This window comes from Pseudomyrmex gracilis, unplaced genomic scaffold (genome assembly GCF_002006095.1).
Source record: "Pseudomyrmex gracilis isolate BER0280 unplaced genomic scaffold, ASM200609v1 scaffold_59, whole genome shotgun sequence".
NCBI lineage: Eukaryota > Metazoa > Arthropoda > Insecta > Hymenoptera > Formicidae > Pseudomyrmex > Pseudomyrmex gracilis.
Window position 1 is genome coordinate 613,642 of NW_018020643.1, and position 25,341 is coordinate 638,982.

The 25,341-nt window shown below is 34.7% G+C and overlaps 1 protein-coding gene across 1 annotated transcript in view; it reads left to right on the forward strand.

Moving 5' to 3' along the window:
* LOC109854116 (dynein heavy chain 1, axonemal-like) overlaps positions 1–11,634 on the forward strand; it is a 36,206-nt gene extending 24,572 nt beyond the window's left edge. Inside the window, exons 2-6 of the mRNA XM_020426907.1 lie at positions 6,146–6,303; positions 9,474–9,587; positions 10,453–10,571; positions 11,277–11,484; positions 11,574–11,634. Coding sequence (XP_020282496.1) covers positions 6,146–6,303; positions 9,474–9,587; positions 10,453–10,571; positions 11,277–11,484; positions 11,574–11,634 — 660 coding nt within the window. The remainder of the gene's footprint in view (positions 1–6,145; positions 6,304–9,473; positions 9,588–10,452; positions 10,572–11,276; positions 11,485–11,573) is intronic.
* The last annotated feature ends 13,707 nt before the right edge of the window (positions 11,635–25,341 follow it).

Sequence of the window (25,341 nt, forward strand, 5' to 3'; positions counted from 1 at the left end):
CGTCGAAACGCATAATTCACGCTGATAAAACCTATCGAATAACACGCATGTACGATTTGTACGAGAGCTTTGAAATTTTCATCGACCGTGAATCGACGACGGAATTTTGAAAATAATCGCGCTAAAAAACTCATCGCGCACGAACAAACAATGTGCAATGTAACTTTTTTTGGATTATTTATTTATTTTGTTATTTTTTTATTTTTTTTTATCGAAGTGTCACACAACGTGAGAATTTGTGTTCGAAACGAGTGACGGGGGGGGAGAGGGAGGTTGCGACGAATTCTTTAAAATATGCAGAAAATCGATATCGCGGATGATGTTACGGATGAGCGCGAAAAATATTAAATATGTAAAACCCGATTCGTGATCTATTTCTGCGCGGTTGTTCGCTTCAAAATCCATTGGATTGAAAGGCTATTCGAATCAATACGCGCGACGCGGGGGTTGTAAAACGAGAACAGCATTCTGGCGGCGAACGAGAACACACGCGACAAGATATCGCGCGAGACATGTCGTTGACATCCCGAACCATCGGCGGCGCTTGTAGTATTGAGCGCAGAATTCGCGTGTAAAAATTTTCGCCCGTATTTACTGACGGCAAATGTTTCTTTCCCCGTCTAAACACTCGTTATTCGAATGCAAGATAATGACCGTTTGCACGTCGAGTTTGATCGCGACTATTGAGTTTAATTGCGCGCCAACGGTGACGGCGCGGCCGCGTGAAAACTGCAATCTATGCAATTTCGAGCGGATTTAATTTTGTTGCGCGCGCGCGCGCGCGCGTTAACGTGCCGTTTAAAACATTTGTGTTCGGATTTCGGTGATCTTTCTGCGACTCGTTTCGCTTCATCGAGGAATGCGTTAATTCGGTTTTTTTTGAGAAAATTACAATTAAGTCGGTTAAATTCCGATTTAAATCCGACAATGTAACGGTAGAATACATTTCACATTGTACCCGACAATGGGGATGTGTAATATCATTTTGCGGCTCGTCATACATTAGGAGTTAATAGATTCTATATTAACGGCGCGTTACGCGCACGTCAACAATTAAATTGAACGAAAATCTACTGAACGGCTCGCAATTAGCGCGATAATTAGGGTAACATCGAAAACGTATTTAAAGGAACGTGAGCTGTCTGTGCGCCGCGTGAGGGGTACATTTCGCGCGCGACACGAGCTTTTAGAAGGGAAAACCTTTACGGTATATTCTCAATTAGCGCGCCGGAACGTATTAATGAGAACAAAAGCAATCGGTGTTTATTTGTTCTTGCTTGTAGTTATCGCACAAATTCTCGGGATTTTCATTAATGCGGAAAACGAGAACACGCGTTTTTTACGGTTCACTTAACACTTTTCTGTAATTGATTTTTTTTTTTTTTTAATTGGGTTTCAATGTGTTTCCGCGCTTTGACTTTCTTCGATCCGATCGAGCGCGGTTGAATCGACGAGAGATCGCGGAAAGATCGTGATTTAGAGAGCGATTCTCGCCGTCGTATTCACGCGGGCGGCTGTTTCTTATAGCGGCGAGATAAATGCGGAAGTGTGGGCTTGGGGCGAGATCGATAAACACGCGTTTCAGCAAGAATGCAATTCATCGCGCGCCGCGTGTGTGTGTTCGTTTCTTCTCTCAACCCGCTCTCAACCTTGACTCGAATAGATCCTGAATCTCTGGCACAATCCCCCCGCGAATCTCACCGGCTCCGAATTTCTGATACGGAGCGATCGTGACTTGTACAAGTAACAGAATCCGGATAATATTTTCTCTCGCGCGTTAAATGCAATATTTTGCAACAATTATACAGTGTATATGTTAACGTTAGATTTTTTTTTTTTTTAAATTGTATTCAATCAAAAATATTGCCGTATTTATTGATCAACATAATCGTCGCGCAAACAATTTTTCTTCGATAGTTACATAAGACGTGATCGTTGAATATTTACGAAAACAACACATTAACTTACCGTTCGATTAATAGATTGCACTAAGACGTCACCGATGCGTATTACGACAAGTTCACACGAGATATGTTTCTCATTTCTGTTTTGTAGAAAAGCGATATGATTACGGAGCAAATTGATGCTCAGTTGTCATACATCACGGCGCCGGGTGAGAGATTATATCGTATTATTAGACTTTATATCACGCAACACACTTGTACGATTTAATTCCGCCTCTCTTCGTATCTCCGCTCTTGCGCTCGGCGCAGTGAGCTGAAAATTCAAGAGAGAGAGAGAGAGAGGGAAAAGCAGAGATTGAAAATATAATTTATCTTCCTGATGTAGCGAGCGCCGCGAGTTGATATTTTTATAGATATACTCGGGGATTTTCGCCGTCGTCGCGCCTTTTATACGAGGAACTTGTGCTTTTTCATAGCCTGCTTAGACGTTTCGCGAAAGAGAGATCACGTCCCGTTTCTTTTTGCCGACTCTCACCCTCCGCCGACTTAATCCCATGATCTTATTAATCGACAAAACGCCAATTTTTTTCTCGCACGATACAGTTTGAACGTTCAATTAAAACACCATCGAAAGATCGTCGACCCTCGAACTTTTCCAATCTTCGCGATCTCGAATGCAATTACAACATAATACGTGCGGTATATACATATGTTTATTTTTCGTAATTTTTATTTCAAAAGTCAGAATACGTTCGAACTCACAGAAGAGGTTTTTCTCTTTATTGTTAATATGTCGGTTTTATCGATCGCCAAATTATCAAAGTTCATTTGAAACTTCTCCCAAAACGCACCAGAGTTTTTTTAGGCGGTCGAACAAACGACAGAAATAGCACGCGGATCACTTTTATTTAAATTCCACCCACACGGGAGCGAAACGCGCAAAAAACTTTTTGCTAACTTCATCCCTCCGCTAATCGAATTGTAACGCGCGAATTGCAATCGGCGTTTTTCGGCGAAAACGGACCCGCGAAAAGTTTCAACAGAATTCACCGAGCGCGTCAGCGTGATAAAAAACAATATATATTTTATATACTATTTTTATATTTAAAAGATTAAGGGGGGGAGGGAGAAAGAAACGGTGAACGCGAGGAAAAATTTTGTGTGCACGTTGTGCGATGGGAAACGTCGTCGGGGATAAACTGAGAGCGCTTCTATCGCGAACGCATCTACGCCGGCCGAAAAGTTCCGAGCGCGCCGCATGCGCTTAGAGAATCCGATGCCTGGCGTCTCGACGCCCGCCGCCGTCGTCGTTGTCGATATCGTCGAGAGCGTTGTCGTCAAAGGCACACCGCGACGTGTACCTTTTGACGCCGCGAAAAGTATATGAGGCAAAAAAAAAAAAACATCGCGCGCCGCGTTTTCTTTTATACGCGCACCCTTAAGAGAAAAATAATATAAAATTCTCTTAAAAAAATAACCGACCCGGCATAATATATTAACGGATATCTGCATGTATCTACGTATCTTTGAATGTGTAATATTATATTAAATATTTTATCGCGCAAAAGCGGAGGAAAAAAACATAAAAATTGAGGATGTTAAAAATCGCGCAGTTGCGATTGCATTTTTACAAGGTCTAGTGAAAAAAAAACAAACTTATTTGAATTGCAAACCGAAAGATCGGTTTTTTGATGAACTCATAAAAGAATTTGCGTGAATAGTAACCGATGATTCTATGCGTTCTGATGTCTCACTATTGTGCGCGCTATTGCGAGAAGGAAAGAAATCGCACGAATGATCGTTGTTTGAACAAATTTTTTGTTCAATGAGTGATACGGAGTCTCGATTCGTCTTCTTTCGTAAAAATGCTTGGAATTCTTATGATCTTCGTGTGTATATTACACACGCTATAATAAAAATCGAACACACGTGAAACTTGACGATATTGTTTGCAATTTAGCCACTCGATAAGCGATCTCGCAATATTCATTTATTACGATTTGAGCGTGAACAATTTTTAAAGCGATAAAAACAATATTAAGCGTGAATTTTTGCTATAGTCAGTTATATTGCGCGCGTCATAGAATGTAAAAAATAGTAACACGTATATGGCTTTATCACATTTTATATATCGACAAATTCGAGATCTGTCTCTTGCGTTGCAATAAATTTCTTCACACGTACGTTATCGAATTTCCGATTATTACACCGTGTAACGGTGTGTTGATGTGTATCTGTCAGAAATCGACTGTGTGTGTCTGAAAAACGTGTAAAGATTATCGTAGCTGTATATTATTATTAGTAGCGTAGAAAACACACTGTCGAAATAATGGGTACATGCTCACAATTAGATTTACGAACTGCGATAACGTATAAAACACGTCGAATCCGCTGTCAAATTAACTGCACGAGATTTGTGATTCACATAAGTATTTCTTGCGATTTCTCCCGATATTGTTTATTACGTATTACAAAAACAAAAAAAGATCGTACCAACAAGTTAGCACGAATTATTTCTCTCTCTCTCTCTCATTCTTCGATTACACAATATTTCTTTACACGTCGCTTTTTGCGATCTCAATTAATTTCACAAAAAAAGAACGTGGATTTTATTTACTTTATAGGTTTTTTGTTCCTAGAAAAAATATAATGCGTGAAAAATGTTTAATCGATCTCTCTCTCTCTGTCTCTCTCTCTCTCTATATATATATATATATATATTTGTTCATCGCACATACGCGCAAATCTATTTTCATAGCGCGGACTCAATCGTCTTCGCAATCAACTCTCCTAGTTAGTTTTCCAATTCGTATAGGATGGCTTCGTTACTAATGCAATTCTCTAGCGCTACGCCGTTGAGCAATAACGATATTCTAATTTCATCTTGTGTGCATATATCGTGTGTACGAATATATTGCGCTAATAAACAAATTAAATTATAGTATAATCTCTCCTTCACTTTATAAATACATGCAGCACGGATTTATGCTAATACAGATTTATACTGATAATATATATGCACTTAATGCATGTGTATGTACCTCGGGGCGTGACGAGTAGTAGAAGTCCAAACAAACTCGATAATATACCTCCCTATGATATTTTTCGATAAATGCACGAGCAACCAAATATAACCGAGAGATTTACCTAAATGCGTCTGCATAAAGATCGAGCTTTTATAACTTCTTATGACATTCAATTATCTTCTGTCTCTCTCTCTCTTTCTCTCTCTCTCAATATTGTCTTTTTTTAATAATCTCTTGGAAAAAGATGAGGTATCAAATGAGATATGATAAAAAGTGTTTACTTTTACTCAGAAAAAAATAAAGTTTATTTTTATCTGTCGGAACTTTAAATTAATCTTACGATTATCTATTTAAAAAATGAACAATTATAACGAATTCTTAACGAAGAGTTGTGAGGATAGATTTTCTTGTTTTAGAATGTAGTGCTTTAACATACAAATAACAGAACTATAGTTTTCGTGTGGTTCTAGATACAAAAGGAAGCTTTTCTTGATTAAGTTAAAATAACAATAAATAACAGGAACAATATGTATACGAAAACAGACAGCGTCGTGAAAGCAATCTGTGCATATGAAAATGACAGAACACGTAACAGACAATACAAACTCGTTTTGCTCTGTTACAATGCTATTTAACATTCCCATTTCCGTATCCTACATTCCGCATCCTGCATTTCGCATCCCGCATTCCGCATCCTTCATACTCACTAATTCGCTCGGACGTGTTGTGCCGGAATAAATGTTTCTGGTTAATTACATGCTCTAATTTCTCGGTTTACTACACTTATCATATTCGGCTCTACTGCAAATGACAACGTAGTGTTACATAATGAATTTTATATTATTAGCCAAAATATCTGCTCGCGAAAATTTCAAATATAGGAATATAATGGGCCAATACGAGCCAAAAAACTGAATGTCCGTGTTTGAATTGGTATTTTATTTAAAAATGGGAGTCAAACGCGTTTTGATCCATAAGGAAGAGATCAAAAACTGTGGATCGAAACGTTTGACTCTCATTTTTACATAAATTATTAATTCAAACACGGACAGCCAGTTTTTTGGCTCTTATCCGTATATTTGAATTTTAGTATTAATTTTCGATTGAACAGTTGGCTAATTTTGTGATGTGTCTTTTCTATTTTTTCTTCTATAAAATAAACACATTTAATAGAGATTTAAACACTTATAAAAAGAAAAAATGACTTGCTTTCAGTGCTATGAGATCTTGAGACACGCATGTACGGCGAGCCTTAAAGGTCAATTGCAACCGAGTAGCAAGCCGTTTACAACGGTTATCACGTACGTACTGAACCCAAAGGCCGTAACGTTGGGCCAACTGTACAGCGAATACGATCTCAACACATGCGAATGGTAAGTGACACGTATGATATATCGTGTATCACGTAGGTGTGCAATTTGGATAATTAAATGTAAGAAAGAGAGAGAGAGAAAATGTTTCGATAAAAATACATCAGTAAAACTATTTCTTCTTTTCGCAAGAATTTTATTTTATTGTTTATTTTATCCCCTCAAATATATTTTTCAAAACAATTGAATATATTTAAAACAATTATGTGCACTAATCCATGTGTGGTAACATTTAACTATAATATGTTTTTTAATTAAAGTTTAGTAAAAGTATTCATATTTCATCTGAAATTCAGCTTTTGCACACGTGTGTCTAGTCGTAATTATTGCAATTCGATATTTTAACGCAAGTGAACTCTCACATTAGCATCGTTTTTAATTATTTGTTTGTAATATTTGCGATAATCATTAATTTCAAATACCATATTAAACATAGATCAATGAATTTGTAAATATTTCAATCTTCTCAGTTTTATGTTATTTATTTCGATGTATTCTCTCACTTATTCACACGTTAACCTTTCGTTAGAATCTCTCTCTTTTTTTATTTAGTCTAATAATAAATTTTTATTAAACAGATCGTGTGTGGGATCGTGATGTGTGTAACAACTGAGATCGCAATGATATCATTGCAATATTCTCATAATATCGGTATTAAGGTTTTTATTTTCACTGGTATGCTCTTTTTACTGTTTAATGTTATACGTGCAAATTAAAGCTCATTTGTAATTAGCTGTGTCATTTTATCATCTGTTTCGAGCTGCAGCGCGTGCAATATTATAAGAAAGTATAGATGAAAGAAAAGAGAACATTTTTTCATGCACTAAAATATAAAATATTAAACAAAAAATACATGTAAAAATTAATCATCACATCGTCTCTATAAATCTTTCTAAATGCGAACACATATTGCACAGAATATGACGTATACACAATTTTTCAATATTCATGGATCAAACGACTGTCCAAAATATAGACATGGACGCGCAAATTTTATAAAAATCGAGTGTTGAAATATGTCGCGCGATTTCTAGGACAGACGGAATATTGCCGACTTTAATACGAACGGATATAGTGGCGACGACGAACGATGACAAACGTTGGTACATTTTTGATGGACCGACTGATGCAGTTTGGATCGAGAATATGAACACTGTTCTGGACGATAATAAAAAGCTCTGTCTAACGTCGGGGGAGATAATAAAACTAGTGCCAGCGCAAACTATAATGTTCGAAGTGACGGATCTTCGCGTAGCTTCTCCGGCAATCTCTCGAGGTAGTGCAAAAGAAAATGTTATTTTCCCAAATTTTTCAAAGTCTTTAAACGTTCGAGGATAAACAAAATTATTTTTGAAAAATACATTCAAGATACACTTTCTCTATTTAAATTCTGCATTTAAACTGGGTGATTAGAATTTGTGATGACTAATATGACAATAATTAAAATAATAACAAGTGTCGACTTTTATAGTCTGGTGAACTAATTCTTTTCTCTCTTCCCATGTCCGAATCAAACGAAAGCTATTTTAGAATTATAAGCTATTCATAAGCTTTCGAACCTTTTAGATTAAAATTTTTGAACTTGTTTGCAGGAACAGGAATTTCATCTCCTACGCGATTTCTGTTACTTACATCTCACGTAAAGAGCGATTTTGATGTCTGTAGTTTTAATTGATGGGGAAGACTGTGAGTTCAGTTTGAACTCAGCTCCTCTACTAAAAAAAACTTGAAACTTTTGCTCGCCGGCAAGCAAATTCAACAATTTTAATTTAAGAATTCGAAAGCTCGAAATAGTTTTGAAATAATTTTCGTTTAATTCGGACAAAACAGGAAGCTAAGTTTGACTGGAATGTGATTTGCGTTGATTGAAATACATATTTAAATAGCCAACAAACATGCGCGAAGTCAAAATTACGAAGCATGGTGAAAAAGAAAAAAAAACACAATGTTCACATTAGGTATAGAATGAAAAACAATGTTCTAAGTCAGGTATAGAATGACGATTAATCATGTAAATTAAACTCTACACACAGATGAATGTGTTATTACAAGAGTTTATACGGGTATTGTTTGTACGCGTCGGAAGCATTAAATGAAATATATCATATGAAAACGCGGTTTTTTTGTTCTCTGACCGAAACACTTTTATGCGGTGTTATCACGAGGGGTATGTTGATTAAAATATTAATTAAAATGCTGTAAATATTGTAAAAAACGTATTTCTTTCTTTTACTTTGTTTCTATACTAAAAAAAAAAAAAAAAAAACAGATGCGGTATGGTGTACATGGAATCGGAAAATCTGGGATTGCAACCTCTAATTAATTGTTGGATACAATCACTACCGGCAGTGAGTTATATAATAGTTCTTTTTTAGATAAATATTTAGTTAGCGCTATATAATCTTTTTATAAAAGTTCTGCTTTTGTTTAACAACATTGTTTCTCGCATTTAGACAATGAACGACTACATCGAGGAAATAACGGAGTTAACTGCTCAACTCGTGCTTCCCGGATTGAAGATAGTGCGCGGTTATTTACGCGAGATTATAAACACCGTGGATTCCGCTCTCGTTCGATCGTATATAAATCTATAAAGCACCGTTGAGTTTGGCCTTTCAACAAATCATACGTATGTTTCTTAATATATACGCACTTAGTAGTAGTTTGCACGCGAAAGAGAAAAAGAAAGCAGCGGAGAGACATGCTGATAGGATCACAGGATAGCTTAAACAGTTCTCGTGGCACATTGATACGCCAGTTGAATGCGTAATTGATGCACTTTTATGGCAACGGGGGTTTAATACTTCGCCTCCTATTCATCATTTGTAATAGAAATTTATAACAACGCAAATAAATAGAATCAGAAAGATTTGCTGTCCTATACTCGTTTGCAAAGATGCAAACTCCCCCACAGCGATTCAAGCAATTTTGAATCCTAATTGGCATTAACATCGAAATTATATTACGACCGTATAATATAACATCGATGCGCTTTGAATTCGCATTACACGTCATTTATTCGCAAAAACACGTAATATGTTTGCGCATTGTTTAGATATTTTTTATAATGTTCTTTTTACGTTATTAACGAGAGACGCAAAATATATTTTCTCGTATTTTATCGCCGGATTACATTTGTATCTTCTTACGAATGTGTGTGCATTGTATTTTAGCGGATTTGCTATCACTATGGACAGCTTTTGCTGTTGTTTGGGGATTAGGTGCCACTTGCGATTACAGAAGCCGTTGTATATTCAGCGACTGGCTGAGAAAAATACAGAAAGACGGTCGGCACAAAATGTCATTTCCCGAAGAAGGCCTTGTGTTCGATTACAGGTAAGTGTGTCGTGGAAGTCAAGAATACAATAAAAAATAAATAACTAAATAAATAAATAAAAACAAGTCATAAAAAAAAATTAAACTTTGTTGAACGAACGTGCCGATGCATTTTTCATGGAGATTATTTACTCGGGAACTGAATCGCTGCAAGAATTACAATTCTAACTTCGAAGGACATCAAAAAGAATAATACAAAACAAGAGAACTCGTATATGTAACTGTAAAAACAATCAAAATAAAAAAATATATATACTGCTCTCGGAAAAGTACAAATAAGTTGATATTATCTGTTACTTTTCAAGCTTGTATTTTGCGTCAAATTTTATCTCATAATATTTTAATATTATTAAAACGTGATTCAAAATGTAATTATATTGACGCGTGTAACGTTAATACAGAATTTCGATCTGAGTAAAAAGCTTTTAAATTTTCGCTGGTAAACAAATTTCTTCGTGTACGAAATCTTCGACTTTTATGATTACTTCTCGTGAAAACTCGCGAAATTGACGAACTTCATTATATTCAAGTATTTGCGCGCATCTTGAAGAAACTAAATTAGAAACTATACCCGGAAGGAGTAATATTACTAATAGAGTATACAGGATGTCTGAAATATCGTGTATACGGGATGTCTGTGTGAAATTTTTTGACACATCCGAAGTGCGAAGATCAAAATCTGAATAGAAAAAACACGTGTGATTTTTTGAGAAATTTGCGATAGTCATTGAAATATTAATTTATGTGTTAAAATATTAATTAATACTGTAATCAATGAAGAAGGAGAGTTTCAGACACCCTGTACGTACTGTACAGATTACACGACGGATTTACCGATCCAATTGACGGGAGCCAGGAGCCAATTCCGCCTAAGTGGTACAAGTGGTTGGATGGCATTCCGTCTGTCAGAATAACGCCGGACACAAAATATGCGGGTAAGTTGCACGAATTCCCTTGCGGAAGTGATGAATTTTAATGCAGTTTACCTCTCTTTGCTACACGTACTACTCGCAGACACGAGCACAAACAAGAATCAACAGTCTATACAGTCCTCCTCTCTCACATTTGAAAATAAACAGTTTTAAAAATAATACAAAAAATATACAGAAAAAATATCACAGTTTCTTTGTGTACATTTTCACTTTGTTATTATAAATCACGTGATATCACTTTACCGTTATTTAATTTTAAGCGCTTATTTTTTCATTTCGTCAAATTTTCATTTGAAGCACATGTACTCACACATTCGCGTATCATTTTTATTAATTAATAATTTACTTTACTCATTCGCAAAATTCGCAAAATGGAAAAGAACTTGCTTTGCTTGCTTCTCTACGAGAGATAAATACGGTTATTGAACATTCCGCGCGTGAACATTCTGTATATTATTTATATTTTTTATTTCTATTTTACAATTTGCCTATTAGGGTACTCTAGCGTCTAAATTTGGAGAGTTACTTTTTGCTTAGAGGTCCGATTCAATTCGCATTTCAGTCGGTAACTTCGACTGAGAAAGGCCGGCCCGAAAAAAATTCGAAGGTGTCGATTCGAACTCGGGACCTCCCTACTCGCAGACCCCGCGACAAATAATATTAATAATATTATTACAAATAATATAATTTCTACAAATAATCTTGCAGATATCGAAGTTCCGACGATGAATAGCGTGCGAAGCGTGACGTTGATCGAGCATCTTCTTATTAACGAGACGAATGTGTTATGTATCGGTCCGAGCGGAAGCGGCAAAACTTTAACCGTATCGGCGAAACTGTCGCGTAATATGCCGGGGAAATATATCTGCGACTTCATGACGTTCTCATGGCGCGAACTACAGCGAATCAGACGCAGGTGCGGCAGCGAATTACGTGTAAAATATTTCCCAGAGCAAGTCTGATTTAATAACGTTTACTAATATTTACAACACGATTCTCGTTCAGGATTTCATTGACGCGAAATTGGACAAGCGACGTAAGGGCGTCTACGGGCCGCCGATTTTGAAGAAACAGATCTTCTTCATCGACGACTTCAACATGCCAGCGTTGGATACTTACGGCGCCCAACCGCCCATCGAGTTGATACGCCAGTTTATGGATTTTCGTGGTGAGAAAATTAAGAAAACTCGTTTAACTAGTAAAGAGAAGCGCTTTGTGTGCAAACTTAAAACGAAAAATAATGTAGAATAAATTTTTTTCGCTTGAGGATTAATTTTTGAGACTATCGATTTTATAAAAATCGAAATACCGATTTCGTGTTTACGTTTTGCAATGCTTCACTAGTCTTTAATAACCTCGTGTCGCATTATCATCGATATACTTTTTTAAAATATTATTACACATGCAATATCTTTATAATATATGTATGTTTTTTTATGCAAAATAAAAAGAAGCAACGGCGAGATATTCCGTGAAATTCTATCTCTCACAGTATTTATTTATATCGCGTAAAACTGCACACTATATATAAAAGAAGATTAATAAAAACTTTTAATCTTTGTAGTCGTCGCTTCTTTACGCTTGTAAATACATACTTCTTGCTCGAAAGAGAGAGAGAGAGAAAGAGAGAGATTCGTAATCTTCGTATTTCTTATTTCATTAAAACCTTCATTTAAGCGATTTTCTCGGAAATAAGTTATATCACGAAAATCGATAGAATAAGATCGTAAATTAATAGAAACTTTAGAGCTTGCAAAATATATCATAAGAAAAAAGAATTTATCTAAAAAAATTGATGTTTATTTTAAAAAATTATACAGAACATAGGTCATTATAAATGTAGCGAACGATGTATGTATGGCTTATTGTGTACACGTCTACGTCTTTTATCTCCCTATAAAAAGTAAGAAATAAATATCTCTAATAACACTCAAAATACTAATTCGCGGAGTTATTAAATGCTTTTCTCACGAATGCTAAGAATTCTGTGAATTTTAATAATTCACATTTGTGTGTGTACGAGCGATGTAATGGACTCAGAGAAAACGATGCTATCGGAATCGACCTTTTACGTGGACGGAATCCAATATCAATATAGAGTACTGCGTGGACGCATTTCATATAAATATGTATATATACATACATACACATATATATATATATACATATATATATATATATAAGATCAAACGTTTTATTTTCTTTTGACTTCTAATATCGAATAAATTGAATAACCGTGAAATATCGTCCGCATGAAGATATCCGATTGTTTTGCCGAGTCAAGTCGAGCTTCAGCAAACAAAAAAAGTTTCTTGCAATCTCTGTTTTTTCCTAGCATCGTCTTCGGAGAGTGGGAGGAAGGGAGGAAGAAAACGCCAATCACGCAAAATAATGTTCTTAGGCAGAATTGAATGAGAACGTAACTGTGCAAGGAAAATTGCAAATCAAGACTTTTTTGTAGACTGATACGACAGAAAGAAAATCGGATCCTTCAGAATGATTGAGGACGTGAATTTTATCGCGGCCATGGGACCTCCTGGGGGCGGTAGGAACCCAATAACTGCCAGACTTCTACGACATTTCCATATTATTGCGTTTCCAGAGATGGAGGACGACGCGAAGGTGAGTTCATGCGTCGATGTTTGCGCAAAAACTGTGCACGTCAAATGCGATTATCGTTAATTGACCGAATCAATTCGCAATCCTAGAAAATGGATAGTGTTATCTCCGCCGGGAAATAAAACCGTAAAATTTCCGTGCAAATTTACTGATTGTAATCTCGTCGAGTAAAAAACTGCGATTCGTCGATTGAACAAACACACTCCCAGTTCCAGATTTCAAATATGTATAAGTGTCAATAAAATACGATGAAATGCGTTCTGTATCAGTTGTCAATCGATTTCCGCGATATGTATATATATATATATAATATATATGTACATGCATATATATATTTACAAATGTGAAATGCATATAGACACAACTCTGTTTGCTCGACTTTAATTTTTGCGATTTCTTAAAACATCCATCAAAATCTAATAAAGTTTTTGAAATAAAAACCTCAAAATTTTCATCACGTGATATTACGACAGAAATTGTGGATTCGCGTATGTGTGATGTGTGCGGTAAAAATAAATTTTCGACGAAACTGTCGGGCTCTTGAAAACGGCTGATCAAAATTCTTCCGGCATCTTGTCCGGAACTGCATGGCGAACGTACGTATCTGAATATGTACGTTTCCTTCCACCGTGTCGTCAGGGTTTCTTCCATTGACGTCTCCACGCCCAGATGTATAATCGCGTCTCATGTTGGAAAAGACGGAACACACACCGTATAGTCACCGTTGTTTGTCGTCGCAATTAGACCTCGTAAATCGTTACGCGGCCATACCGACTATAATTTATCATTATCATCTGGCCCGGTTGATATAATGGGAGACCATAATCATCTCGCCGTAACGACTCAGCAAGACCTTCTGTGTACATTTCGCTCAAGGTCGAAAGGAGGGTTTAACGAGTTTGACTGTGCGAGAGCTCGGTTGAATATTCGTGCCAAATAAATTCGCATCCCCTGTTCCCCGTGAAGGTATTTTCTCAGTTCCGACTGTGTGTATATAACATTCAAGATATCGACTGATCAAACAATTTTTGGACTAATAAAGACATCGGATGCTAAATAGAATAAATCAATAAACAATAAGTATATTTTAATTGGAATACCAGGAGAATCGCTTTTTAATAGTGATAACGCGCGCGCGCACGTCTGGCACATTATAAATGTTATATCCCCGATTTATGTCTCTTTCGCGAGTGCTTTTATACGATCTTTGGTTAAAAAATTGAAATTTACGATCGAATTAACTTTTTTTGTCGGAAACACAAAGTCTTTAAAAAGGAAAAAAGCCTTCTGCTCTGTGTAATATTGAATATTCGTTTTTTGTAATTTATTTTAAATCGGAAATCTGTTAAAAGAAATTTTTAATACAAAAAAATTAATTATTAATAGTATTTTAAAATTTAATACAAAGTTGACTTAGAAGTGAGACAAATAAAATCTCTATTTCTTATAATAATTTGCAATTTGTAGTCACGTATCTTCAAAACAATTCTTAACTCCTGGCTGTCGAAAGCACCGAATCTCATGCGCATGCTGAACGACGTTGTAGATTCCACTTTAAAAATTTACACAATTACTTGCAACGAGATTCTGCCAACTCCCAACAAATCCCACTACACTTTCAATCTTTGTGATCTAAGCAATGTGTTTCAGGGCGTTCTCATGGCTGATGCAAAAAAAAACTGCTATTTAGTATCACTTTTCGATTTATTCAGATACGATAATTTCGCGCGGCAACTCTAATTTTTATAAATTTGAAATAAATAGTAACATAAATATCAGTCGTGACACTTCATTGTTCGAAACTTTAAACAAATGCAAATAAACAATTTTTTTTAGTTAATCGATTATTTTGTATATGGAAACACAAACTGGCTGATAAAAGCGCGCGCGTATATGATAAGTGATTGAGACACGTGTGCAATCAGACGGTTCTTGTGCACAAGCGGAGCAAGTAAACGCAATAGTATAAACAAATATAAATAACTCGAAAAAAAAAATAATAAATCCATTTCACAGAAAATAAAGATAAAATTTATCTTCTGTTCTCTCAAGTAGTTTTATTTTTGCGTGTGACAAAGCATCACACGTTTTTTGCGATGTAATTAAAGAAACTTCGTACAGAATTTTCATCGTTACGTTCAAACGACTTTGAATCTTTAATTTATTAACTGTCGTAAAAGACACAGAATTTTAGATAGAATTTTTTTATAATCCAATTTTATAGTTTTATAATCTGTATATTTGATGTACAACCAGTGTAAAATTGAATATTTCATGTATATCACGTTTATTACCACGCAGCAAAATGTTATCGCGAAATATTTCAACAAAAATTTATATACGTTTTGCATTCATTCGATTGCGTTATCTATATATTTTGGTAATTGTTTCAATAAAAATTGATTTAAAATTGATCAAAAATTGATTACTTAAACCTTTCGCGGACGGACATGGGTCTTCCAAACCCATTCAAAAATTGCTCATCGGCGTCTTTGGTAAAAATTAGTTTCTTTTTAAACGTTTAGATCTTTGAAACTACTAGATTTTTTCACTTTGTTTTTTTCTATCGACGCAGAATCGTTTAAACTTTTGATTCAAAAAAACAAAATTGAAGAAGTATTTGATTTTTCGCGGAGATATTCGATTTTAAGGTCGCGTGGGTCTCACAGACCCAATTTGTCCAACTAGTCATCATTTCTGAGATCTGTCTACAAAGAGTTAATGTAAAAATAGAATAAAATTATTTAATGTAAATAAATTACTGCAATTTTTATTTACTATTTATTTATTTATTTATTTATTTATTTATCTATTATTTAATGTAAAGATAAAACGTATGTATGTGTGTACGTAAATAACATTTACAGATGGAACAAGTTTTACTTGACTTTTTGTACGACTATAATACGACAACGATGTCTCCGATGCAAATAGTGCTTTTTAAGGACGTAATAAGCCACGTTTGTAGAATTACGCGAATTCTTCGACAACCTGGAGGAAATGCTTTGTTGTTAAGAATGAGCGGCTCAGGTACATTCTCTCTGCAAATAAAATATTAAAAATTTATATACAAAAGTTATACACATCCTTTTTAAAATTTTAAATTATTTTGTTTCTCTTTTATTCTTCTGTTTTTTCTCTTTCCTTGAATATTTCATTTGCTTCAAATAAGTGACATCGACTCAATAGAATTATTTCAATTTTTGCTCCGCGGAAAACATTTTTGCTAGAATAACAAGAAGATTAGTTACTACATAGCCAGCAAGAAAACTTTGCCAAGTCTGTTAAATTTGTTTTGTCAGTAAAAACCATTTTTTTCTTGCTGGCCATATGACAGCAAAACTTTGTTTTTCTTGTCATTTTATAATAAATTATCCGGAAAAAAAATGAATTAGATCAGATTTAAATCTAACAAGATAAAAATTTAAAAAAGAATCTAATTAGATCCAAATTAAATCTAAATAGATATCTAAAGTAAAGATCTAAATAGATTTAAGTAAATCTATGTAAATTGACACTATATATATAATTTATTCTTAAATCTACTTTAGATCTATTCAGATCTACTTAAATCTAAGCAGATCTGAACAGATCTGAGGTGATCTACTATAGTAGATCTGAATAGATATAAAGTAGATCTAAGAATAAATAAAGTGTAAATTTATACACAGATCTATTTAAATATCTCTTGTATCTATTAGATTTACTTTGTATCTATTTGTATAGATTTAATTTGGATCTAATTAGATCTCTTTTTCCATTTTTTTATCTTGTTAGATTTAAATTAGATCTGATCCATTTTTTTCCGAATAATATCGATGGCTTTCTTTTTATCTTTGAGAGCTTGTATTCATTACATCGTATTATAAGTTGCGTATCAATAACGCGGAATGCTAAATGAATCATCATTTTTGTTTCATCCACAAAGAACGTCAAAGTTTGACGAAACTTTTATCGCATATCCAAGAGTACATTTGCGTCCAGATAGAAATCAACAAATCTTACCTAATCTCTGACTGGCGAGATGATATTAAGAATTTAATGTTGAGAGCAGAATTACAAAACCATTCGATTGTCTTTCTCTTTTCTGACACGCAGGTATAGATTTGCGTTTTTAATATTGAATCGCGTCAAATTTCAGATCTGATCATGTATGGTCGATCGTATATACAAATTTCATATAATTATATCAAACCATTGTTTTCCCAGAATAATCAAGAGACGTAATATATTATAATTATGTATCATAATTATATATTATAATTATTATATTTAATACAACACCCTCGTTAACTTCTGTCTTTCATAATTTGTCTTTCGTATCTTGTAGCAATTATGTTTCCTCGTCGCGCACGTTCTACGAAATTATACGTTTCTCTAGATAAAAGATGACTCTATGCTGGAAGATCTAAACAACATCTTGAATAGCGAGAACGTTCCAAACATATATCGAGCTGATGAAGTGGACAAAATATATCGAGCAATGCGAACGCCAGTACAAGAGGCCGGGCTGCAGATCAATAGAACTAATCTTTTTTTCGCTTATCTGAAGATGGTCAGGAACAACCTACATGCTGTTTTCACAATGATGTATTTCTCTTCCGAAAAATTCCGAGACAGAAGCACGGTATTATTCTATTAAGCGTCTTTTGATAAGAATTTATCGCAATTTTCCTCGCTTCGGCCGTGGTCTCGCGAGTTCATAATCGCGATTCGTAATTATACAGCGTTTCAAAAAGCACTGTGAGGAATTGCAACTTTTAAAGAACTACTTTTGAATAAAATACAAAAAGAAGTTATAAACTTTTAGATCGCAAAAAAGACACATGAATTTTTACATTAATAGGATTAATAGAACGAGTCACGCAACACGCTGCATTATCGTTTGTCACGAAATGATAATGAAAACTACGTAAAGATTCACCTGCGAGAGTTTCGTACATTTACGATGACGTGTATTGGTCACGCGAATTTTAATAGCGTCATTAATCTCGTCGCGTGTCGCGATGTGAGCCGTAAACAGAAAATGGATCGATAGATTTTGAGCGATGACAATTTATTTGCAGCCGGATAAAATTTTACTTTTTGCATTTATATTCACGTATAAAAGTGATCCCGGATAGAGTTCGATAAACTTGGCGAAAAAAATAGAATTACACTTCCCGTTCCACGTTTGATTAACTGCAATTTCTATAGATAGAAACATGCGCGCGCGCGTACACACATATTTATAATTGGACAGGAGAGAGAGACAGAGAGATAGAGAGGAACGATTTATTTACGTTATTGCATAAGTTTGTGTAAAATATTGTAAGTGTTCAAGAGCGATGTTCTGAGCTAATTCAAAACGAATTATAAACATATATAAACACGAGTTTTAAAACAGATTGCACACCACACGTAATTCTAAATCCTTTTATCACTGGTTTCAAATTTGTATTAGCGCGAAAAGTTTGCGGAGGCAGCATCTCTATTTCTCGAACGTAAAACAAAGATAAAATCTTGGATCTGCTTTTAATAATCCGATAGCTGAAAGCCACCTTAAAACGTCATCTTTTATTATGCAACACATCGAGTGTATAAGTTGCACGGCCAATGCATTTAAATTAAATTGTTACAATGTATGTAAATTCGAATGTGCAGTAACGCACGTTACTTTTAATTGAACGCGAAACATACAAAACTCATTAATCTTGTTATTTATCTCTTGGAAATAATCTTTCACGAGCAATATATCGCGTTAAGAATTAAATTTGATCAAAACAACGCGAAACGTAATCAGAAAGTTAATCGCGAAATTGGCGAGTAAAGATAAAAGAATGATGGAAAAGCCCCAAACAGTAAGAATTACGGGAATCCTTTTATTCGGATTATTGATCGAGACGGAGTTTAGTCCGTTAGCTTCTGTTGCCGTTGAAAGCAACCGCGTATCCGATATACGTAAATTTCACTCGATTTACTAAATTTTCAATTTTTCAACAAAACGAGCAAATTGTTCGTGATTTTGATTGATATTTCGAATCGCCGATGATCGTCGTGAGGCTTCGTCTCTAATACAGCGCACTTTATGACGACGTACTCTTCGCCAATCATCTATTCGAGAACACTGATGTGCACCATTTGTCTTTCGAACAATAGTTTTTTTGTCATATCTTCTGAACAAGAGAGAGAGAAAAAAAAAGATTGCGCGATAACAAAAAAATTTCACGCTCGAAAAGAGCCATTAAACTTCGGATTATTCGAAAAGTTTAATTGAGCGTGTTTAATTTCTCAATTAATGTCGTAGAGCAATCTTAAAAACATTACTCTCGGGGATATTAATGGAAGAAATTGTTTTTTGTTTACAAAACGTTGATACCACAAAATGCGCGCAATCTGTCTCTTTCAGCGTAGCTATTTGTAGCCCAAGATCTATGAAGCAATTTTTACCGCGTGTCTTTCACATGTGTAAATTGTATACAGCGGAATTAATTTTGTGTCCTCACCTTTCCAGTCCGATCGGCGATACATTTCGCGCTCGCATCAGACAATTCCCGGCGCTAGTAAATTGCTGTACGATTGATTGGTTTTGTCTCTGGCCGGATACCGCGCTCGAGGTGTGTACATACGACAAAATAACAGATTGTATATTATATATACAATCACGTGCGAGCTTGAATATAAACTGAAAAGTAGCAAACTTGTTCCGTCGCAATTGAAAACGGATACATGAAGGTTTTAATATTTATCGGTATTAATATTAAGCGCGCGTGCGCGTGAGCGTGTGTTTGCAAAATGTTGAAATAATTCTATTAAGAAGTTTGCATACTAAACTCATTATGCTACAAATTGTATTAAATCTGTTTGTAATTATATTTTAAACGACATACATTTAAAGGTAGGTAAAAAATTGTTTTATTTCTCCGTAATTTTGTTATTTTTTGAGATATTCAATATTAAAATCGCACTTTTGTATTCTTATGAAAAAAACAATACTTATAATAATATTATATTATATTATTTCTTAAATAATGTTAGTATATAATCGAAAAATATACACTATTATAAAGTTATACAAAGAATGTATGTGTAAAATCTGAACAACTCACTGCATTGTTTTTGTATAACAAATAATACAATAAAAATGACATCTTTTGCTAATGTAAGAAAAATTTTGTTTTAAAATAATACTTAAAAGTAATAAAATTTCTTATTAAAATATTAACTATTTGAGAAAATATATAATTAATATGGACATAATTTTACATCAGTAACAATCGTTTTCAAACATGTTAGTACTCTTACTTGTAATAAAAAACTTTGATAACAGATATATATTATTAGAATACATATGTTATTATTAGAAAGATATTATTTATTTGACATTTTTTATATTACGCGCGTTTCGTGCACAAAACAGTCACAAACATCATATATAAAGTTAAATATATAAAAAAGTAATCTTCAGAATGTTGTCTCAAATGTACACACACACACACACATATTATACATATATAATTTTACATGCAACACTAGAAGAAAAAATAATTAAAAGTAAAATTCAATATTTACGCCGTAATTAAATTCAACAGATTAATGAACATGTAGTCGTCTTGACATAAGTGAGAATAATGAATAAAAGGCAACACTCTCACTTACTATGTAATCGTAACAGAGTCTCAGTAATCAATTTTCATTTAGAAAAAACTCATTTATATCACACACGTGATCCCTCGTGTCGGTCTTAACGGATAATTAATTAACAGATTTTTATAAGCCAACTGAAAAGATTAAGTATTTTATAATGGATGGTATAAATATAATAATTTGAATTTTGCGAAGTAATACAATAATATACATTTTATGTATTTATATTTTACTTTTATTACATACATTTATAAATCTTGTTTTTTTTTTTTGTTACTTCATTGCTCATAGACTAAAAAATTTTTCGGACAACCACGTAATTTTTGTATGTACTAAAAATAGATCACACATCGCGAAATTTGTTCGTTTTCATGCGAAAATCAGATCGTATGATGTACTGAGAATATATAGAAGAATGTAATTACATACCGGTGCTAAATGTAGTGTGTAAATGCGAATTTCATCACACGATGCTTAATAACTTTGCGAAATCTTGTATTTTCCCGCTCTCCGATATATATTTCGCGGAAATTTCTTCGTGTAGATTAATTTCCTAATGTTTACACGACTTCGTGAGGAGCTCATACAAATACATATATAACAGTGAACGCGTTTGAAGCTCGTTTAATTGCGTGTTGTCGATATCGGAGTATCGCTCACGCAAATACGAATTTATTGAAAAATTTTACAGTCTGTTCCTCGTTTAGATCGTGGCGATGTATCTTCTGTCGGATATTAAGAACGAATCGATCACGAACAAAACTTTATGATCCGTCGTACAAGTGTGTCAACACATGCACTCGAGCGTCATCGACGCCAGCGATCGTTTCTTGAAGGTAAAGCGCGAAATATCGTTTGCATACGAAATATATACATTACCGCGAGCTAAATAAAATACAATTTACCCAGGAGTTGCAGCGTTGCAACTACGTCACCCTAACGTCGTACTTGGAGCTGCTCTCGAATTACGGCGACCTACTGAAGAAGAAGAAAGACAAATTATATTCCACAATCGTTCGACTGATCACAGGGTGAATGAACTCGAAAAACGCTAATAAACAACTTGGCGGATGCACGTTGACATATCGATATTTCTGCGAACGCGCTTGTCACATTCGTGAAAAATGTCACAGTGACATTTTTTGTGACAATGTTTGCGACTATATTTAAGCGCGATCGATCGAGATACGCAAATCTTAATTTTCGCTTGAGAAGTTTCTTGTTTTAGAAGCTTAAAAATTTTTGCAAATTTCCTTATTTTACGTCATCGGTATACGTTGCTTAGCGGGGTAACGGGGGATAGATTTTTGTGTAGGTCAGAGATGAACGACCTGCTATCGATAATTTTCCAGTCCATAAATTTAACACCGACTGTCTGACGGCAGCTCGTAGTTTGCGGTAAATTTGGAATATTGATTCGTACCGTGCGAACGTTGCTCTCGTATCATTCGCGGGACGCTAAAAGACAGGAAATCAAATCTCAACTTTCACATTGCATGATATCTGCCATAGAACGTTTTCAAATCTGTGCAAAGCGTTAATGCATTCAAAAAATTCTTTTTCTTTTACTTTATTTTAAGATTTGTTTCAAAATATAGTAATTTTTTTGCAAATTGATCTTTTAATACTTTTATATAATAATTGAGAAATATTTTGCTCTCGAATATTGTTGCGCGTATACTTGTTTACTCGCGCGAAACGAAAGTTGTTGCATATATGTATATAAGTATATTATAATATGTATCGCGCGATATCGTCGACAGTGCGTGTGTGCACAGAATGTTTTCCGATCTCTATGTGAGAGCAAACAAAAGGCGTTCTGTTTCTTTAAAAATCACTCTTTGTGATATCCTCCTATATAAAAAAAGAAAAGCGATTTTGACAGTTCGTCATATACGTGGAGAAAATTAAAAACGTGACTAAAGTAAAGTCATGTGACAGGAAAGAATAGAAAAACAACACGTGATTAAAGTAACGCGACTAATTTATAGTATATATAACAGTAATATTATACATAACATTAAATAATATATATTATACATATAATTTATTATATATTTATAATATTATACTTTATATTTTGTATTATGTGAATTATATACATACTACAGTAATGTCACTAACCTCCGCCGCGCGACTTTGGCGGGGTCACTGACTTCGGCCGCGCGGCCTTGGCGGGGTCATTGACCTCGGCCGCGCGGCCTTGGCGGGTCACTGACCTCGGCCGCGCGGCCTTGGCGGGTCACTGACCTCGGCCGCGCGGCCTTGGTGGGGGGGCGGTCACTGACCTCGGCCGCGCGGCCTTGGTGGGGGGGCGGTCACTGACCTCGGCCGCGCGGCCTTGGTGGGGGAGGGTCACTGACCTCGGTCGCGTGACTGCGGCGGGGTCAATGACCTCGGTCGCGCGACTGCGGTGGAGTCACTGACCTCGGCCGCGCGATCGCGGTGTTACTGACTTCGGTCACGTGATTACGGTATATATATATATACATGTGTATGCGTATGTGTGTGTATTATATATAGATATAGAATATTATATATAATATATATAATATTCTCTCTTTTTTACTCTTTTCCCTGTCACGTATTTTTCGAGTTTAATTTTTATGCGTTATTTCTGACATCTTTTATACATCATGTATATTATATTGTTTGTCTGAATCTGGTCTGAAGCTGGTATATACCAGTTGTCATGGCGGGGTGACAGATTAAGTTCACTGACACTACACGGTAAAATAAATGCAATAATAGCGTGCGCGTAGTGCGCGCTTGTGTTGTGCTAGTCGATTACGAAAACGACGATCAAACGTGTGCTTGGGAAGAAAATTTGGTATCTCGTCTTTAACTCTAAAACACGAGACAATTTAAATTCATGACTTCAATTAATTTGCATGAATCAGTATACGGGTTGCGAGGTGAAGTCTTGGCAATTTCCTCTCGAATTCTCAGGATTAAGCAAACTAGCGAACACCGAAATAGAAGTTAAGGATATGCAGGATATGCTGAGGCACATGAAACCGGACTTGGAGAAATCTGCGGAAGATGAAGCGAAGATGATACGAGAAATTACTCGGGACACTGTAAGCATCAAACACTGTCGAAGGAAGACTTTATGTCCTCGTCTTTCAAAGTTTCACAGTATCTCGTCGTGACAAATGTTGTAATTTAGAAACTACCTGAAGAAACAGCTTGATGGAAAGCTGTAATTTTAATGACGCGCTTTATATAAACTGAAACTATTTCTCTATACTCGCGGGAGACGATCTCCAATTCTGCATTGTTTTGCGTGTTTACTATCTGTGTAACATTTTACAACATTTCGAAATATTTCACAAGAAATTTAACAACATCTCTAAGTGGTCGTAACAAAATTTCGACAGATAATTGCTGAACTTTTTTGCACAGAGAGATTATTTCTTAAAGATCTTGTTAATATTAATTGAAGCAGCGTTAAATAAAAGCCTGTAAGATTTCATTAAAATGCAAAGCTCGTTAGTTCGAAATTTCTTTGTGTCTCGAAGCTTTGTATCTTGCAATGAAGCAGAGTAGCGTATTACGGCAGTCAAAAGCATTTTCATTAAAACCTTTATGACATTTTATAATTGGTTAATCGAGAAACACGTTTGTGTCGAAGTAAAACATATTTTTTAACAAACAACATCAAATATTTCGTCGGCAATGTTTTTTTGGCGAATTTGATTGCGGGAAAAAATTAATTGAATAGAAATGTAGGTTAGTTAAACAAATTTTTGCATTAAAAAAATACAATTTACTACAATTTTAAACTTATATAATTAACAGCAAATATTTTCTGTAAATCGTTTTTGAAAAATCTATTTTGAAGTTTATCATGTTTCAATAATTATTTTAAGAGAGAATTTGGCGATAAATTTTTATTGTTACATAGAAAACTCTTTCTGTCATTCTCTTTTTTATAAGACACATAGAATAGGAGAGAGAGAGAGAGAGATTTGAAAGAGCATTGATTTTTCACGGAATATTTCTGAAATAATAAAACACAAAGATACATTACCTTTATCTCTTACAGATAAAAGCAAAAGAGACTAAAAAAGCAGATAAGAAACAGGAAGCTTCGGCATCAAAAATAAGAGAGGAAATTAATGCGATAAGGTACGAGGCGGAAGCCGACTTGAGTGAGTATTATTTCTACCAAATTTATTCGCAAGCATTGCAAAAAAATCATAAACCAATAATAATATTTTTTTAAAGCTAAACTTTATCTGCGATGTAAATTAACAGCAATTAACTTGGAACAAAGAACATAAAACCGGATCTGACACTTATGTTCTTTTTCTTCTATCCATTATAATTTATATGTATGTAATAATGTGTACATATGTAATATGTAGTAACGTATATCGCGCAACGACGTGTACAAAGCAAAAAAAAAACGTTGTTGGCAGGCAATTGCTTTTGCATGCTTTTGTTAAAAAAAGTAACAGCCTTATTAAATGTCGAGAAATGTTATACACGATAGAATATATTCACTTTGCCACACAAAAGGAGA